The 21054-nt window shown below is 41.7% G+C and overlaps 1 protein-coding gene across 2 annotated transcripts in view; it reads left to right on the top strand.

Moving 5' to 3' along the window:
* Positions 1 to 6381: 6381 nt before the first annotated feature.
* Positions 6382 to 21054, top strand: part of LOC116333752 (cGMP-dependent protein kinase 1) — a 93944-nt gene continuing 79271 nt past the window's right edge. Inside the window, exons 1-2 of one of the 2 annotated variants that reach the window (XM_031757013.2) lie at positions 6382 to 7001; positions 17411 to 17577. In XM_031757013.2, coding sequence (XP_031612873.1) covers positions 6745 to 7001; positions 17411 to 17577 — 424 coding nt within the window. In that variant the 5' untranslated portion in view covers positions 6382 to 6744. Of the gene's footprint in view, positions 7002 to 10361; positions 10941 to 17410; positions 17578 to 21054 lie in introns of those variants that run through there. The other variant, XM_031757004.2, reaches the window with a different exon arrangement.

Genomic DNA, 21054 nt, shown 5'->3' with positions numbered 1-21054 from the left:
GTAATATGTCTCCTTTTACTCACTAACAGGCAAATTCATTGGCCATTACTCTAGATGGATATCAGTAATGTGATGAGTGCATGGATTCAGTCCTTCTGGTTTTATAGCGATGACCTTAAAACAATAATAAATTGTTTCATTTGCTCCACATTAAACAGATAAAACCTGTGTATCTGCTTTCTAAACCACCACATGACTCGATGCAGACAGAAGAAACTCAAAAGTACACAGTCAGTTTTTCTGTAATGACAAGAACTGTTATCACTGCTGCTTAATGTTAAAGTCAGACTGGCATAAAGAGCAATATGGGAAAGGCGCAATAAAACTAACTCCAGTAGTAAATATCTTTGTTTTATGGTGCTTATATGTCACATTGTATGATTTACTCATGAAAGCAGCTCTCGACTATAGTTAAGGCTCTCATTTACGTTGTATGAGAAAAATGCAAAAGGAGCCATATTCATAAGTCTCATGTTTTTTTTCTTTTCTTTTCAAATAGAGACATGTCAGTGCTACAAGTGGGAGTTATTGGAGAAGCAGAAAATAATCGTGTTTTGACTGAGTTAGCAGAGCAGCACAGCAAAGAGAGGCTGACAAAGGACTCATTTCAAGTGGATTTGGTGAAATGGACCAGTGACAATAGCTGTCTGTATATTTGTACGTCTTCTCCTCGTACCATGTGCCCACTCTGCTCAAGTGAACACTTTTAGAGCCACTTACTTATCACAACTAGAAAACCTAGAGATTGTGACCACCAGAAATTATTATTATTATTATTGTTTTTTAGCTTGATGTTTGCTAATACCACTTCTCATAGATGAGGTTCCAGTGTCAAGAGGTTTAGGATAGAATCAGCAATCAGCAAAAGAAAGCAAAAAACAGATTTGTTACACTGTAGCTGCTGAGTGTGTTATTTTTGTGGTAACTTTTTCATTCACAACCTTGAAAACACTACATAGAAGTGCTTTTTGATCTTGCTCCTGTATCGGCAGGATGACAAAACTGTTACAAATCACTGCTAGGAATTGATTATTTTTTTCTTCGCAGCAGCAAAATTATGTGTTTATCTTCCTGAAATGTTTTAGTACTTTGTTAAGTTTAACTTAACCGTCTGTCTTTGCGATTATAAACATACGTTTATGTTTCTGTGACACATGGGGCCAACATTTAAAAACAAATGAGACTGCCTCTGATTATTTTAGGACCTCAGTGGGTTACTCAGTGTTATGCAGCACGTGTGATTGCTTTTCTCTCTTGTGTTTTACAATTTACAGCTGGTCTTTTCCCTCCCGAGCTTTTTCTCTGCATTATCAAAACGGAAATGATGTTTTCTTCATCTGTCTGTTTGGACAGTGATTTTAAACTCTTAGGGTCATCGTAAATGTGTCTGGGGTCATCAGTATTTACAGTGTTAGTCACCCAGCACACCTGGTAGATCTTGGGAATGCAGCATTCCAGCCAATAACTCCTGACCTGCTGTTCACCTCTCATACACATTTTTTTCTGTCTGAACACCACACCCAGCACATTGTGACTGTCTTCATGTCAGAACTACAGTTACCTGTTTTTTTAACAGTTTTCAAACTTTATTGGTAGAGAGAGGGAAACAAACTGACAAGTGTAAGAATGTACAGTATGTGCAGACGTTTTGAACCACCCCTCGTTTCTTTATTTATGTTAATTACAAGGAGCTAGTCCTTGGATCGTCCATTTTCAGGGGAATGATTTTTTCCTTCTGTTAAGTCACTTAGACTGACCTATGAATCATTCAAGCATAAAAAAACTCAAGGGATGAACCGGTGCTGTGTCTACACATAATGAGAGGACAACTTAAAGAATTATTTACATTTTAAATTGTACTTTGATACTAAAAGCTGGTTGCAAAGACAGATGACTTGTTCTCATTTCTTTAGTTGGATATATGAAAAATGTCAAATATAACACATTTTGATGGGCAGAAAATTGTATTTTTGCACAAACAAGGTGATTTTCCAAAGAGCTATTAACAGAAAGCTTGGTGTATCTTAGCATGGTGTGACAGTCTGTCCTTAATTTGAGGAAAAGTGGAGAACAAAAAAGGTGTTGGCATAAACAAATTAAAAAAAACTATCAGCAGATGAAACGTATGCCAAAGTCATGTCCTTAAGAAATATTTGGCTAAGAGCTGACATAGGACCCGAGAGATCCCTCTGGCCCTTCAGCTGATCCATCTATTGTGCACTGACGCCTCATCTCAGTGGAAGGGTGACTATCCAAAAGCCATTCTGGAAGAAGGGAAATGCCAAATTACACAAGAACTGGACTGAAAATTGGAGTTCACGGTTCTGATGGAGTGATGAAGCCAAATTTGAAAATTTTGGTTGTAAAAGTGTAAAAGGGCGGTTAGGGGAGGTACAACAGTGAGTGTGTACAGCCATCTGTAAAACGTGCTGGAAGCTCTGTCATAGGTCTTCTCGAAACTGGTTGGATTATGAAGACAGAAAAGTACCATCAGATTTTGATCTAAAATGCAATACCATCTGGAAAGCTTCTGATTGGCAACAGCTTCATTTGCCAGGATGACAATGATCCCAAACACACTGCCAATGCAGTAAAAAGCATACCTGGATTGAAAAGCACACAATTGAGCACCATCAGTCATGGATTCGACATTATTAAAGTGGTGTGGGATCATCTGGACTGAGAATAAATGAAGAAACCGCCCACATCTAAAGAAGAGCTTTGAATGTCCTTCGAGAAGCCTGGAGAACTATTCCTGAAGACTACTTAAAGAAAGAAATTTAAGATAGTTTAAGCTGTGTTGAACAATAAAGGTGGCATTACCAAATATGGACTTCCAGGCTGGTAAGTGTTTCTCTGTATTAAATAATATTAAATATTGAGTAGTGAGGAAATTTCACGACTGGACTTGTTGCACAGGTGGGATCCTATCACGGTACCAGGCTGGAATTCTCTGAGCTCCTGAGAGTGACCGCTCTTTCACAAATGTATCCGGAAACAGTCTGCATCTCTAGGTGTTTAATTTTTTAGACCTGTGGCTATAGAAGTGATTAGAACATCTGAATTTAATGATTTGGATGGGTGAATGAATACTTTTAGCAATATAGTGTACTTTAAAAGATTAACTACACTATTATTTGACTGACATGTTGATGTCAGAAGTCATTGGACTACTTAAACAAGTAACTGTTTTTTTCATCTGTGCACTGAAAAGAAGCTGTAGACACAACATGAACTATCTTTACCTATAAGGCTATTTTCAAACAATGATAAGGCACACTTATTCAACACTAGCACCCCATTACAGTTGTCTCTCTGTACACACACAGAATATAAGCTTGGCTTTAACTCTCTGTAAACTCTGGCTGGTCATATCTGCCGTTTTGGTTGCTTCCTGTTGTGTTAGGAAACAACTGTTGTCTTGTGCTATTTCTCTGTGGGTTGATCACATACAAGTAGTCATGTGATCCACTGTAAATATCAAGTACTGACTGTAACATCTTTAAGAAGTTCTTAAACAAATCACTGCACCTGACTGAGTATACACTGACACACTGATCAATATTAAAAGTAGTCCTTATTTACAGACCTAGCAATGATACAAAAACACACAAGAAACACAAATTCTTGTCACCTATCTGATTTTGAAGGTACTAATGCAAGAAGGCAGGAAGGAAGTATCACTATTGTGCTTGCTAAGTCAATTTCCTGCGCTCTGGTTCAGTCCATTTCCAGTGTGAGCCGTGCGATCAATCTGCAGCTCTGGACATGATATCATGTTACAATGTGACACTACGTTGAATACAGCATGAAGTTGCCATATTGCTGCTGAAGTGTAGGATTTGGCGGGGTATTTTACAGGACTGGAGAGGCTCAGAGAAAGATTGCTCCAGGCTAGAGCATCTCTCCAGTCCTCATCCCATAATGTCTCACTGTCTTTTATCCTCTCCCTGAGCTTGTGCCACCTCTCACGGGACCGCAGACCCAGGCAGGCGGCCAGCTGGTGGAGGCTCACTGGGACCACCAGCAGAGACACGAACAGCATAAGGGGCTCAAGGGGGAAGACACTCCATGTAACAACATACTGCACCTACCATTGCACTTAGTAATCACTTCTAAGGTTTCCATACAGGCTGCTGGCATGATCACTTTTGTGTGTCTGCAGGGATTTTAGCTTTGCGAATAGTTACATCAATCTTTTTGTGCAAACGTGTGTGTGTGTGTGTGTGTGGGTGATAATGATGTGCAAGCATATGTCTGGATATACCCAAGATGCCTCTTCTCTCCCATTCTTCAATGTGCAAACTATGTGTGTGTGTGTGTGTGTGTGTGTACGAGTGTATTACAGGAAAACAGTGACTAATGTCTGCCCTCTTCTCTTCCGTAAGCTGATCTGTCCCTGAGGCGGACAAGAGGGCACCGGATTTTCTCTTCCAAGAGACGCTTTAGAAACGCTGCAAAGACAGAAGCACATGAACCCTTTATTACTGCGCAGGCACACTCAGCACTCATGAACTCAGTGACGCCCATGAGCGGCCGTTCTTGTGTGCCGTAAGAGCATCCATCTCCGAGCGCCTTAAGGTCAACTTGGCCTCCATTACCTAAGCCACAGCATCCAAGAGAGATGACCCATGTAGTGCTCAGACAACACAAGCTGAAACTGGTAATGCAGCATTGCTCCCCTCTGTGTAAACATGGAAAAAGTGGCGTTGGGACAAACAAGAAAACCTACACAGTTCAGGCTGACAATGTCTAAACACATTAGGTTATGGTAGCAGTATGAGATCAAAGACACTTTAATTAAAAACTAATTGATGATGCTCTGCATATTTCTTTATTTTCAAATGCATGAATGTCCTTTTTTGTGAATAGGAGGTCAGTAGCAGTCTTTCAGTGCAGTCATATTCTCCATTCAGGGGCACGGAAGGTAACACTTAATTTACCACTGTTATAATGGACACAGTATCTGCTGCATACATAATTAATCGATCACTGTTTTCCACATTGATAACAGAATGACCCTGGTCCTCATCTCGTCTTTGCTGCTCACAATTACTGTGAAACATGTGACACACTCACAGAGCTTCAGAATCAGAAGCGCATCATATGTGCTTCGTGGTTAGAACCACTGCAATCGGGCCCGATAACTCTCCGGATAGTTATCAAGCCAGGCAGGACTTACGCGGTTTATCACAACTCTCATGTGGATACATGAGGGTTTGCAACATGTTAATGTGGTTGTTATTCCGCTCCAAGACTCTTTTGAAGAGCTGCAGCTTAGATGGGAAAGTAATTTTTGAATAATGCGCAATAAAACTCCTCAAAAGGTTCTGCAGAGCCACACTTTCCAGCAACAAGCACTCTGCTATAGCCCCTAAGAGCCGTTTGGAATAATAAGAAGGCAAGCAATAGTCAAGGGTGAGACATGTTGAACTGCACCGGCAAAGTGAAGATCTGTTCGCGCTATTTTTAACTCAGAATCTTAATGAAACAACCCCCTAGCACCCATGAGCTCCCCTCTTCTTTCCCACTCAATGAATCCATTCAGTTGAAACACGCTCAGGCAGTAAGATGAAAAATGGTGCTTAGAAATGGCTGTCCAGCTTCAGTGATTAATATTAGAGTGAGAGAAGTGATGATCTATTATTGAACTCCCAGTCTTCACAGCACAACGAGGATAAAAGTGATAAGCAGTGGTGCCACAGTGTGTAATTACAGATTACTCTCATCATTAGAGTAACCCACTTTGGAATGTATGTTGTAATTAACTTTATTTTAGGTGCAGCATTTAGCCTTTAGCTTACCTTAGGAGCATCATCAAAGTACTTCTGTACCTACAGCGCTCAGACAGACAGGTCTGACAGATTGTCCCTTACATACTGCGCACATTAAAAAGCCTTTATTATCTGCCTTTATGCAGATAGATAGATAGATAGATAGATAGATAGATAGATAGATAGATAGATAGATAGATAGATAGATAGATAGATAGATAGATAGATAGATAGATAGATAGATAGATAGATAGATAGATAGATAGATAGATAGATAGATAGATAGATAGATAGATAGATAGATAGATAGATAGATAGATAGATAGATAGATAGATAGATAGATAGATAGATAGATAGATAGATAGATAGATGGATGTGTTTCCTGACCATTGTAAACAGGATAATACCGAGTCCACTGCCCCATGAAGCAAGTGTGGGACAATTGATTTTTGAAATAAGTTAGGTCAGGGAGGTGATGTGTGCGCTTTTGTCGCGCAAAGGGAGGGTCGGGGTTGTGCAGACAGATGGTAAACAAATATTTGACAGCAGCCAGCAGCAGCACTGGGCTTCCTCTGTGGTGTGTTTGCAGGGTGAGCGGGCTGAACTATACAGGAGTTGTCTCGGCTCTTCAGTTCCCAGTTCTGCGTCCTCTGAGAGGAAGAGCTGCTGTAATTGGTTTCTCAATGAAGGATCATCAGCAGCTCCCCGGAGGCTTGGTGGACTGTAGCGCAGCGCTGCTCCATCAATCGTCCGTTTACCGGATTTGAACGCTGCTTTGCTCTTTTCTTCTGAAATAAACAAGTGCGCAGTGAAGGGGACTGTCGGAGCATCATCACCCTGCGCGCTTTAGACGGGGATCTTTTGTGATCTCTTTTTTTCCTCCCCCAAACCTGCTGAACGAGTATTGGGGGTTAATCGTTCTGTCCACCTCGGGGAGAATATCGACAAAGTTTAACGCAGATTTTCGCCATGAGTGATTTGGAGGACGACTTTGCCAAGATCCTGCTGCTAAAAGAGGAGAGAATACGGGACTTGGAGAGGCGGCTTGCCGATCGGGAAGACGAGATTCAAGAACTGAAGAGAAAATTACACAAATGTCAGTCTGTTCTGCCAAGCGCTCAACTTATTGGACCCAGGACCCGCAGGGCGCAGGGCATCTCCGCGGAACCTCAAACGCACCAGGACCTGTCAAGGCAGGCGTTTCGGAAATATGCCAAGTCCGACTGGTAAGACAGTTTACGCAGGCGGTGGTACTTTATAGCTCTGTTATTGCGCCCATGTGTCTGCTTTGTGTCCCGTCTTAAAACATTTTCTGGGTGTTTTTCTTCTGAATTGATTTTTTTCTGGTCATAGAAAACTATTCATCAGCATTTCGTTACGAGGACGTACAACTCTGTTTCTAAAGGAGAATACATGTGGTGACAAAAAACAAAAACTAGAGGCTCAAACACACACGGCTCACTGAGACTCCTGTGTGCTTTGTCTCCACATAGTGTTTCTGTCTCTTTATGATCTTCTTTTTTTCTAAATGGGAGACTCAGAGTTTTGCCATGAATGGACGAGCACTTCCATTCTTGCGGGCCGATGACGCAGCTCCAAGGCAAGCTTTAGAAAGAGCTCCTAATTGATCAGATCCATCATGGCAGCCCCACGGGACGCAGACAGGAGGAAGTGCGATGCATTATTGGCTTTTAGTGGCTGGACGCTGAGGACCCGAAGTGCATGTCTGAGGATATTTAATACTCCATTAGAAAACGCTTTGTTTGGCCATATGCTTCCTTCATCACCTTTAGGTGCTCGTTTTAGGTTCACAATCCTTATTTTAAGGGTTTCATCTGAGGTATGATGTCTGTATAGATAAAAGAAACTACCTTTTTATTTAGTCCTACTCAGCTTAGTTTGGTTTTGCTGTGTTTACTCGAAGAACCAAAAAGTTTGCCAAAGAACTTTTTCTTTTAATTTATTCTCACCTCATTTTCTATCATCAGAACCCCATCAGAATAAATTACTTATTACACTGACATCACACACACGCACAAGCAGACAGCCTGTTGACTCGCTTAGTGCAAGAGACAATGGGGTTAATAATATTAACATGGCTAGACTATTTCCAATCTTCATTTGCATTAATAAACTGCAGGCAGGAAAGTCCTCATTTGCAGTCATCAACGGATGCTCGCTGTGCTTTCAAAGGCAAACAACCGCAGGGAAAGCCCCCAGACAAACAAACTGAAGACAGCCCAACTTTAGAGGGATGAAAAAGTGGCAAACGAGCTACATTAAAGTTAAAAATAAAGTATCTCCATCAAATTGTCAGCCTTCCAGTGGAAGCATGGCTCGTTCTCAAAGTGATCAAATTATGAGTTTATTTTCAGCTGCTGAGTAACAGTAAGTGCCACAGTAAGGCTGCAGGAGTTGACAGACGGGAATGTGCCCATGCGCTCTGAGGATAAACCGGAAGTAAACCTAGAAAACGTGAAAAACGCCAGTGACATGACGTCTCTGTGCTGCCGGGGTCTGGAGGAAGGCGCCCACATGAGCTGCTGACTGTGAGCCGCAGAGGGGTCAGAGACGGTGTGACCCCCCTCATCCACCACCACACACGCACACCCCACTGAATCAGGACGTGGCACCAGGCGGCGGCCCGCCCCGCTCCTCAGATTACTGCAGCATGGAGCTCCGGATCCTATTTCTATTGATCCGCATAGGAAAGGGGCTCACTTGAATGGCTAGAGAAGTGAAATTTAAAGCGCAGAGGTGCTTTGAAGGACAGTGGGAGGGCTTTTTGTTGATGGGAAGATGCGGGGTTCCAACACTGAACCTGAAATCTCCGGACGTCTGCAGTTTCAGATGTTATGAAGCAAACTTTGCTGCTGCTTAAGCTCTGTGGTCTGCCCCCATCCCTTAACAAACATAATATAAACCATGATTTTATTTTATTTTTTTAATTAGCTCAGAGAATACTGCGCTACATTGGCTTATTTGGATGGTTTTCTTTTGTTGTGGTTCAATGAATGACTTAAACAGAAAGTTAGGTTTGCTGGTTGTTGAGCAGGTCTTCCTCTCATGTTCAACTTTCACAGATTACCTCTGTTGTGCTTTGTAGCTTGCTTGGTTCCTTGCTGTGGTTCAGGTTGTAGAGCAGGAAGAGCAGGGTTCACGGTTCACTCCATGGCTTTTCATATTGAGCATCCAGACTATGCTTGGACAAGGCACGAGACCCAAAGTTGCTCTCCATGGCAGGCGAGCTTCACAGCCTCTGTTTAGCAAAAGCACAGTCTGAAGAACATTTTCCATGCTGCTATGCAGTTTCAATACATTTTCATTTGATCTGTGTAAACCCCCATTACCCATTAAAAAAATCACAGACCTACATGTTATTACTTTGAGTGATATTACTAATACCAATTCCTCCGATTAATCGCATACATACCCGCATACCCCAAATCCTACATTTTAATGTTCTCATGATCCAGTATCACTCATTACATGCTGATTTAATGTCCACAATCATCCTCAGCCTGGAGAGCAGTACCATGCCTCATTCTTGATTGTCTGCGTTGATCCTTTAAGCCGCCACAAGAGGGCAGCTGAGATCTTTTTATTAGACCATCTGTCTCCATTTCGGTTTGTTTACATGGTTTTTGTCGGGAAAAATATGTCTTAAACCACCGCACCAAAAACACCTATCTCTGCAGTCCGAGAAATCTCCCCGCTTTTGTCCTCACTGTCAGCCGGTGACGCTTCATCCTCTCAGCACAGTAATTGCGATTTCAGCCTCAGTAAGTCCTCATCCTATCAGATTGTCCTTGGCAGTTTATCCTCTTCTGAATTTGTCCAGAGAGCACGAGGCCAAATGCTGTTCGCTGAGCTTCGGATGAGTCATTGGGATAATGTGGACAGGCACCAGCGGCGCTCGGAGTGCACACAACACCAGATTAGATGAGAAACGTGGAGCTGCCGCGAAGGAGTCGTGAGCCTCATTAGCTCTGACATTTTTTTTTGTCTCTGCTGCTGCCGTTTGACACTTTTTTTAAAATATGAAATTTGGCAAACTGACTCCATTTTGCAACAAAATTGAATTCAGAAAAGGGTTTGGGGAAAGTTTAATTCTTCACACCCAACACAACATGAAAAGCAACATTCAAATTCAAATGAAATATTGAAAACATCTTCATACATTGTCTAATATTTGCACTTTTGTCCTCGTAGACAAAAAAGTACTCCAGCAGAATACACGCGTCCATCCTTAATTGAAAACCTCGGTGTTTATTTTTACGCTGAGGTTCATTAAGTTTTCCATCACCTTCAACTTCTATTAAGGCTCCTGTGCTCATCTATTTGTTACACGCAGCCTCAGGGTGAGTTGCTGAGGTATGATGACATGGTTCTTAGAGCAGTGGCTTTCTCACTGACTCCATTATTCATGGGAGACGAGCGCATCTCTCTCTCTCTCTCTCTGGAGTGGCAGACTGCACTGTGCTTCAGATTCCTGTAGGCGCCCTTCTCGCCATGCGCTCTCACCGGGTCGCAGCCTGACGCACTCGGGGAGGACGGTCCTCCGCTGTCACAGCACCGAGGGAGGGAGCGAGAGAGAGAGAGAGAGAGTAAACTTTGCATGACTGTGGCTGAGACGCTTTCTGTGCTCACCTTGACGATCGCGTGCCACGTTCTTTTTAATCCCCAAACATCTGCTTCTGACGGACAGAATCAGCCACAGCAGAGACAGGGGTTCCTTCCTCTCAAGCTTTTCATGACGAATAAAGTTTGTGAGCCGCGTGGCAGAGCAGAAAGGATAAAGACTCGGCTGCATACCTTGCGATAAACTTCCTGGGAAGTCGCTCATTGTCGCCGATTAAAATGGGCACCTTGCGCGACCTCCAGTACGCGCTCCAGGAGAAGATTGAGGAGCTGCGCCAAAGGGATGCCCTCATCGACGAGCTGGAGCTGGAGCTCGACCAGAAAGACGAGCTTATACAGAGACTACAGAACGAGCTGGACAAATACCGCTCAGTCATCAAACCGGCGACCCAGCAGGTCCACAAGCAGAACGACTTGCAAGAGCAGCAGCGAACGAAGAGGCAGGCAATTTCGGCCGAACCCACTGCCTTCGACATCCAGGATCTTAGCCATGTCACCCTACCGTTCTACCCCAAAAGCCAGCAGTAGGTGTTCAAATTCTACCCACAGTCTTTATATTTAATATGACTGATATTTTTGCATTCACTGTTGTGCTTCCGTCTGAACTGATTCACTCTTTGTTACCTTTCCGATTCCTGTGCGTAATGATGCGTGTGGCGCAGCAGGTACTTCACCTGTAGCGCACACTGGGATAATGAGGCAGTGCTCTCCACGTACTCATGCGCGCGCACCAAGGGCGCCCCCCCACACACAAACACACAGCGGATGTTCTTGCAATGTGACACGATATCTTCAACTATCAAAATGAGACAAATATTAAAACCTCAAGAATCCGTGAAGCTGTCGCTAGTGACGCTCATCAGCAGGATTATAAGCAGCATAACGATCAAAAGTTGACTGTATATAAACTTGATCATAGTCAAATATGAGGGAGAATTTGAATGCCATCCAGGTTTGGAGAACTGGTGGTGGGAGCTCTGTGTAATGTACCAGTGCCTGTTTTATACAAGCTGTGATCCTGTGACAGGCAGTCTTAACAGGCTCTCTCTGCATGTTTACCTTATGATTTCTGTCTTTCTCACTCCCTCTGTCTTTCCAAACTCTTACGCAAATACGGCTCTCCTGCTCGACTTGGTCTGAAACAGGAGGTCTGGATCTTAAACGTAGGCTGGCACTAAATTTGCCTTCTGTTGTGAAGTAATCCATCTCTCTGTTGGTTTAAAGGTTGAGCTATTATGAATCAACACTCCCCTGGTTGACAGGGAGAATATTTACCTAACATTTCTTTAAACACATTAAAAACTGCACATATTGAATTTAATGAAAAGAAAATATTGCCCTAAAATGCTTAGCAGGAGACTCGAGTTCCTAAAAATAAATAAAAGTGATCATTCCTATGGAAGTGATTGGAATATTATGAGTCCTAGCGTTAAGTTATCATTTTCTATTCTCATAATGATGTTTTAAGCCTAAGAGGAAAAAAGATTACAGCCTTCAGATTTTGCAGCGAGATCAGTCACATCAGATACGAATGTCATTATTCCACTGACACGCAAACAAACTCAACAACAAAGATTTCATCAAAGAAGATTCAAAAAATGAAGGGATTTATTTATCTGAGCAGCAAAAAGCCATTAGTCTTTGTTATACCTGTCAGCTCCCTGGGTTTGTGAAAACACACAAAACGCTCTTTTCTTATGCGTGTTTTTTTGTTTGTCTGAGATCCTGAACACTGGTTTGGAAGGTTAGTTGAGGAAAACACCAGAGTGATCAATTCTTTTGATAAGCGGCATCATTCAGAGACTTTTATTATATATTTCTACTTCCATTAAGTGATTTTCTTGAACCACTTGTCAAGACTTTTATCACTTTACTTCAAAAAGTGGTTGATTACCCCATGATTTAATATTGGAACAGATTAGAGAGAATCTCCAGTTAAGAAAATATCAATTATGATGGGAAAAGACTATTTTAAGATTTAAAAAGAAAGAAAAGATGAGTGGCAGCGGTTTCTTAAATAATTTCTGATGATGATCCTCAAAGGAAAGCTAAAAATTAACTCATTACCATGAGGCTGTTTGAACTTCCATCAAGCCTCTCTCAGCGACAGCTTCAATTTTCCGTTAAGCGTCTGCCACACCTTTTCACACTCCTCATTTGTTAGAGAATGGCATTTTCTCTAATATTGCTCTTCTAATAAGCATATAGATGAAAAAAAATTAATTGAAAAACAGCCAGTGTTGAATGCAAATGACTGGAACGTGTTTGTGCGCCTGTTCTCTTATTAGTTGAGCACTGTTCTTATCTTACTCAGGCAAAGATGTCCAAACTGGTTGGACATCTTTGTCTGAGTAATTTGGAGAAGTTTATATTTTTCTGTAGAAAAGCAGCTCATTTAGATTGAGTTTTTTGTTGTTGTTTTTTTGTGCATGTTAATTTATACTGTGGGCTAAAACAAGTTCACTAACTCTTTATTTTCCTTTGTTACTGAAATTTACTGATAATACCTGTTAGATCTGGCTAAGTGTTTGTGTTTTTCTTTCATTCTCCCCTCTCTTTATCTTCTTTACAAGGCCCATAGAGCACTCTTTACACTTATGCTATCCATTCTTTTCCCTCTTTCTGACTTTTATTTCTCCTGGCCTCTCCCACTTTTCTGCCATGCCTTTTCTTTTTTTCCTCCTTAAAGAGCATAGTTTCTCCTTTTAAGGAAGACTGAACTTGCTCAGTCTAAACTTCTGTAGTGGATGAAAGAAAATATATCGCTCTCACAAAGGAGACGGAGGCAGATGTTTTCATAAGGGTTGGATTTGGAAGATGTTGCTCAAGGATGGCCACAGTCATGTCTGCTCTAAATCTCTTGGGTGTAAATCTAACAGAAATAGGGTCAATGAGGCACATTTCCAGTGGGCTGGAGGTCAGCCTTGGAAAAAAAAAGATTTCCAGCTTGTTCCTGTTGAGCCTTTTTCACACATGTACTGCAGGCCTGGACTTTTGTAGATGGTAGATGTAATTGACAGACACTACCAGTTAAACGTTTGGACACACCTTCTCATATAATGCTTCTTTATTTTAATGATGATTTATGGTGTAGATTCTCACTGAAGGCATCAAAACTATGAACAAACACATATGCAATTATGTAGCAAACAAAAAAGAGTGAAATAGCTCAAAACATGTTTTATATGTTAGATTCTTCAAAATAGCCACCCTTTACTTTGACTACTACTTTGCACGTTCTTGGCATTCTCTCGATGAGCTTCATGAGGTAGTCACCTGAAATGGTTTTCCAACAGTCTTGAAGGAGTTCCTTGAGATGCTGAGAACCTGTTGGCCCTTTTGCCTTTACTCTGAGGTCCATCTCATCCCTAACCATCTCGATTGGGTTTAGGTCAGGTTACTGTGGAGGCCAGGTCATCTGGCGCAGCACTCCATCACTTTCCTTCATCATCAAATAGCCCTTACACAGCCTGGAGGTGTGTTTGGGGTCACTGTACTGTTGAAAAATAAATGATGGTCCAACTAAAAGCAAACCGAATGGGATGGCATCTCGCTGCAGGATGCTGTGGTAGCCATGCTGGTTCAGTGTGGACTCATCAAACCAAAGCACAGATTTCCACTGGTCTAATGTCCATTCCTTGTGTTTCTTGGCCCAAACAAATCTCTTCTGCTGTTGCTTTTTCTTAGTCGTGGTTTCTTAGCTGCTATTTGACCATAAAGATTCACGCAGTCTCCTCTGAACAGTTGATGTACAGATGTGTCTGCTACTGGAACTCTGTGTGCTATATATCTGAGCTCGAATCTGAGGTGCTGTTAACTTGGTATTTCTGAGGCTGTTGACTCGATGAATTTATCCTCAGCAGCAGAGGTGACTCTTGGGCTTCCTTTCCTGGGGCGGTCCTCACATGAGTTTCATCGTGGTGCATGATGGTTCTTGCGACTTGGGGACACATTGAAAGTTTTCAGATTGACTGACCTTCAGTTCTTAAAATAATGATGAACTGTTGTTTGTCTTTACTTAGCTGATTGGTTCTTGCCATAATATGAATTCTAACAGTTGTTAGCTGTGTACTAACCTGACTTCTGCACAACACAACTGATGGTCCCAACCCCATTAAGAAGGAAGGAAATACCAATAATGAACCCTGACAAGGCACACCTTTGAAGAAAAAAACATTTCAGGTGACTACATCATGAAGCTCATTGAGAGAAGGCCAAGGGTTTGCAGCGCTGTCAACAAAGCAAAGAGTGGCTACTTTGAGGAATCTAAAATATAAGACATATTTACAATTATTTATCATTTTTTCCTATGCTACATAATTCCATACACTGTATCTTGCCTCATATATTTATGTCTTCAGCATCTATCTACAATGTAGAAAGTAGTAAATGAGAAAGTGTGTCCAAACTTTTGACTGGTAAGTGCAGTTGCATGTGTGAGTGAAAATGTCAGATTCAGACCTTAAGTGGTCTGTACCAGCTCACAAAGGCCATGTAGCGTCTAATTGCTCCCAGGTGAGAATAACTCAGGTCATAGTCCGGTGAAACCACTGTCATTTGTCATATGTCCTGCCACCTGCGCACCCTACTCATGCAGCATCCTCGCCTAATACAAAGGAGTGCTGCCAGCTGTGAGAAGCAGATCATCTTCTGTTGCATGCTACACGTGAGCTGGACAATATCCTGGCTCGATTCTCCTAAAATTGTTTAAGTTAGTCTGTGAAAATGCCTCGAGTTAATTATGCGTAAAGTGTTCTGTCTTTTCATAAAATGAAATCTATTATGAAGTATCAGTCCAAAAAAACTGCACTTCACACAATTACTATGGTTTATCCTTTCAAACTAATGAGATCTTCTCTTCCTGCAGACAACTCCCCCCCAAAAAATTACAACTGAAGGAGCAAGGAGTCAAATGTGAACATAGATTGTGGAGTGGGAATTAAAAATAAGTGCAACACCTCAATCCCTGTTTAAAATTCCCACAGCAGCATGTTTAGACTCTCAAGGACAGAAACAACTTCTGGATAATCCAGGTTGCTCAGTTAGAGCAGCTCCATTTACGATTCAAGTCTATTAAAAAATCCAGTGGATTTGGATGCTTGTTAGCCTGAAGCCTCTCGCGTTGGTTGGTTGCTCTTGTTATTCTGTAAATGATCTAAAATTTGAGAAGAGATGACACGTATAGGGATCATGGAACATCTATAGGAATGCACATACCTGATCTTTGTCCTTAAGATTATAGAAATCCAGAAGCCACATGTGAGAATTAAGGTTCTTTTGTGTGCTTTCAAAAAAAAACCCAAAACGTTATTCGGGTTTTCCAGTGGAATACGACACGCAGCTAATGTTGTTCTTTGGTAATTTAGTTTCTCACGTTTATATGCGAGTGTGAAAAGCACCGCTGGTCGGGATCCACAGGCTTCAGACCCTAATTTGGTATTCATGGCCATGAATGAAAAGCACAATTTATTAGAGCCCCGCTAATAATTCAGCTGGTGTAAAAACAGTGCAATAAAATGTGCAGATGTTGGTGAAAGCTCAAATGGTAGCTGCTTCTGAGAAGAGACTGGCATCGCTCTTTTAAGTGTTTTGGCATTTAAAAAAAGAAAAGAAATTTGAAACAGCACCACTGTCTCATCCCAGACTCAATAATGTGTTTGAGGATTTATTGAAGAAGCGTTTGAGTGACCTTAAAAGTTCAGGATAAAGAGAAGTAAAACACTCATTGTGCAGTGAAACATTGCCTCATATACACATGAATCTGCACAGGAGGTTTGTAGAGTTTGCTGTTTGAAAATAACAGACAGGTTGAAAACATAAATCTGAAAGAAGTAAAAAAAAAAAAGGGCACTGTTGATGTTGTAATTTGAAGTTTTGTTTATGCACTTTTGTTCCTTGGCGAGGACTTTGCTGCAGGCTGGCAGTGGGGAAGAGAAGCCTGCATGTTGTGGGAGCACTGCTTCATAAATGCCTTCTAGGTTATTTGCCCTTTTAGCAATGAGCTCTCCAGGTGATCAACAATGCACTAAGAAATCCGTTTCTGAAAAGGGCACTGAGCACAAAAAGGCAAGAGGCAGTTCCCCAGTGCCTTTGAATCCTACTTGCGGGGCATAGTGGGCTCTTTTGGGGATTTTTTTTATGAATTAGGATGTTGGCCTCCCTTCTCAGTGTGAGAGGTCTCTTTAATGGTTTAACCCTGGTACATAACCTCATTCATTTAGCTGCCACAGAAGCACATACACAGCATGCAGCCGAGCAAATGGAACTGTGGCGATCTTGACTCATTGTTCGCGATCTGGCCCGCGTCAGACTTCTTTCAACGTGTCTTCCTTTCTCAGACAGTCACACTGATGCTTGCTTTCAGGTTTCAGATTTGCTATCACCTGTTGAACAAATATCTCTCCTCTCCTCTGACGCTGCATCCACTGCATGCTGCTAGATTTAGAAGATAATTTATCAGGTCTCCTTTCATAATGTCGCCTGCCTCTCCGTTTGCCCTGTGTTTCCTTTCAGCCCACCTGACAAGCACTCTTGCACCTTGACAACCACGCGTTAGCTTTGCACTTTATTACATTTTCTCCCTACAGTTGCATAGTTAATGCAGAATCTGTTTACCTGCAGAATGCCCTAATGACTCTGCAAACTGAAAGCCGAGTTGGCTTTCAGAAGTAAACCCCTGAACGGAAACAATCTGCATCCATTAGGCATTGATTTTGCTATTTATTGACTTTCCTCAGAATTTTGAGGGGAGGGAGGCGGGTGAGATGGTTTCACCTTGACATCTTTGAATTGAGGATATGCTTTTGAAAAGGCGCCGAGCCGTTAAAGCTAGAATGAAATAGCCTTGGAAATAAGAGACATGCTGAACAGTTTTTATTTGAGATGTGCGCCTGCGAAACCTCTTATTGTGTCTCATTTTGTCATTCTGCAATGAAGAATGCACAAGTCAGTGCTTGTACAGTGACTGTCTCACATTGCTTCGCTTTGCCTCCAGGTCCAAGGAACTGATCAAGGAGGCCATCTTGGACAATGACTTCATGAAGAACCTGGAGCTGTCGCAGATCCAAGAGATCGTGGACTGCATGTATCCTGTCGAGTACGGGAAGGACAGCTGCATCATTAAGGAGGGCGATGTAGGCTCACTGGTGTACGTCATGGAAGGTAAACGATGCAAATTGATCTGACTGTGAAACCACAGGTAGAATGATTCTAAAAAGACTTATTATAAAACTTTGCCTAATCTATGAAGAAGTGTACATCTTTATAAACCTCATTATAGCATCCACAGAGGATAAATGAAAGGGAGTTATTGATGGGTTTCAAACTAAAGCTCAAAACACTTTGTGGTGTTGCATGATTCACTCATGTCACATCGATGTCATTTTGTGTGCTCTGGTGTGCTTGCTGAGTCCGTTTAATTAGGTTCTTTTTAGTAGTACTGACCAGCATGTGGTTCTTTCTTTCTTTCTTTCATAAAACTAAGCGTGCGAAACCCGCGATGACAGCAACAGCAACACAGCATCAACTGTGGCGCTGATGGGATTTGTGAAAGGGCAAGCGATTCAGCGGTGAAACGTTCAGGGAGCCATCATCCTTTACAATAGATCTGACCTCAGGGAAAACGGCCTCACTTAGTGCCTGCCCAATATAATTCATCCCAATGCAGAGGTAAATCTGGACATTCAAATGCTGAACTATAGAATGAATATATTAGTATTTAACTGCTCGAGTCCTTGTAACCTCACTTTAAAACTCGGCTGAGCAGTGACAAGCGAAGCGAGGCAGTAACCAAGAGGCAGTGAGCTTGAGTCTTATGGGCTTGTGTGGAGACTGTGGCATTTAAAGGATAATATTTAACTACGAAGAATGAATCTAGAAAATTGATTGTTTGCTCTATTGTGGGCCACCGACTTTTATAATTGTGTTGGAGAAACATTTCCCGGATCCCCATTCGGCCAAACATTGTTAAAAATAGATTTGTGGGAAAGGAGGACTAAAATAAGAAGGCGGTATTTCAAAGAAGGAATTATGGAAAGGAATTAAATTATGCCACAAATCTATAATTCTGCTCGTTTGTCTCAAAACTCAGGCAGGTGGGATTTGTCATATCAGGAAGAAATACCTCAGCTTTTACAGTGCTTTAACTTTCCTTCTGTTTCCCACAAATAAAATCCTGCTTACTTCATTCAACCTAAACTAAACTAATTGTCTTTGTATATGATTCTGATAATAGCTGTGCACTGTGGGAAGTTTTATATGGTGACTTTAGCATAAAACAGACTATTTTTTCACTGATGCCGAGCTTACATAAATGATTGGAGTACTTCCTCTATCCTAGTTCACACCCCCGTCATGAGAAAAAAACACACCACTTGTTGCCCTTATCTGTATCTCTGATATGTAAAGAGTCATACAAATCATATGCAAAACCCAGCAGTGGACTGTACACTGGTAACCAGAGATAACAGTGGTGCTGGGAAAGGGCTGGGTTGCTGTAATGACATTAGGAAATACTTTTTCGCTTTTACCTTTAATAAAAGAAACTATATATGTGTGCTAAACCACTGTGGCCTTGCTGAACACAGGTCTACAAAAGCCTATGGTCACAGTCAGTAGATTTCACTCTGTCCCTGACGAATGCTGCGTGCCAAAGGTGTGAGGTCACAAATGAGCAAGTGCCACACTGACTTGATGAATAGGTTCCTCTCGAGCACAACTGAAAAAAAAATGAAAGATACAAATCTGTAAGGGAAGTAATTGTTGAGGGGCTTTGTGGGTTCCTCTTTGACAGCGATAGAGGCAAAAGCTGCGATGTAATTGGTAGTAGGGCTTCAGTTCAGGGGTGGTCACACTAATATTGCATATTATTTAATTAATGAGTGAAATTATTTTGCATTTTTGAATCCTAAGGGTAGGCTCAACATATTTATCTTTAGTGAACATTACTGCCTCTCTCTGGCTGCCACTGACTTCCGTTCTGCTCTATGATCGTCTCCTTTCTGTTCCCCTCTCTCGTGTCCCAGCGAGTCCTTTGCCTGCAGTTTTCACCCCGACTGTCCCTGTCCTTGATCTATTTTGCATAAAACCAAATGTTGAAACCATTAGCCCAAGGCGGACGACTTTGTACCAAGGTCTGTAGAAGCCTGTAACGGTTGGTGACATTTTAATCCACGCTGACGGGATGTCGGTGTCTTATGTCAAACACATAGCTGCATCCACTCAGCGCTGTACGTCATTTTCCTGGCAAATGAAGTGTTCGCCGCTCAGGCAGTTGCGTCATTTATTATTGAAAGTTGGTGTGGTAGTCGTTAATGTTTTGCCATGGGGCTGACATATCCATTATGCATCATGCAGGGATATGAGGCACAAGTAAACAACTCTTACACCAATAATAACAATAATAACAGTGGTAATATGAGTGATGCATTTAAACATCACTCCTAGTTTAAAGTTGCTTTAACTATGAGGGCGAATAACTTGTTTCCCCTCTTTTAGAATGAAATTGCAGACAGTTTCACAGCTTCCCCGTTGAAATAACAACAGGAGGACAGTTATCTATTGTTGCAGATGCACCTGATAATTGGAGATGAGACGAAAATAATAAGAGCTGCAGACACAGAATGAATCCTGGCATTGGCTTGCTGCTATGATGAGTCTGCCTGCTTAGCAATGGCTGCCTTCATGAATGTTTGTTGCGCTCAGCTCACATCCACCGGGCTCTAATTGACATCAGTTCTCTTTTAAAAACAGTGATTGCAACAGAGACAAAAGCTCGTGTTTCCATGGAGATGGGATAGATTTTTGATTGGCTGTGTCACCCGCAAAGACCCACACAGGTGGATCGTAATGATAATAACTCGCACAATCACGTCCAATTACTATGAAGTATTTACTTGAGAGGGGGAAAAAAAGCCATTTGAGTTCTTTCATAGATTTCATTCATCTTAATCTAATGACTATGTGTTTGCTGCAGTAGGAAGCAGTGTTAAGTAGGTTCTTGCATTGCCGTTTTGTCTGTCTTTTTATTAGGTGAAGACGTGGAACCTTTTAAACAGGTGCAGATCAAGGACTTCAAGTATCGCCTAATGCAAAATGTAACAGAGTCTAGTCTCTAGTTTCCAGAATAGAGATTGAATCATTAAAAGCATTTTATTCCCACATTATCAGATACTGTCAGATGGTGGGTGAGGTGACGGCCCTCTTTTAAGGGACTAAGAACACTGCAGTGCATGTTTCGTAGTGTAACTTTAATTGAGACTGGGCACAAAAAAGTCTTGGGTTGTTTTTGCTTTGTTGTGTAATTTTGGGGGTTAAAATGTGGTTCTGGCATACTGACAAATGATGCTTTTATGGGGCGTCTAAATATGACTCCAATGGGTCCTTTACAGGGATTGCTAAAAGACAAGATGAAATCTACAGCACCAAAAACTTTAAAAAGTGACATTTTGTACAACTTCGAGAATACTATTGTTAAATTCAACAGTTGAATAGTGGGCCACAGCAAAACTAAAGCAAAGACTATTAAGATCACATAACTGGCTTACAACGTGAATATTGATTACTTCGGCTGGCAGGTGAGGGATTCTTCAAAGTGACGCAGTAAATGGTTTTGTGTTGTTCACCAAAGGTCACACATGA

The sequence above is a fragment of the Oreochromis aureus genome, linkage group 13 (assembly GCF_013358895.1).
Source record: "Oreochromis aureus strain Israel breed Guangdong linkage group 13, ZZ_aureus, whole genome shotgun sequence".
NCBI lineage: Eukaryota > Metazoa > Chordata > Actinopteri > Cichliformes > Cichlidae > Oreochromis > Oreochromis aureus.
Note: the sequence above shows the minus strand (reverse complement) of the source record. Positions and strands in the feature narration are given on the sequence as shown.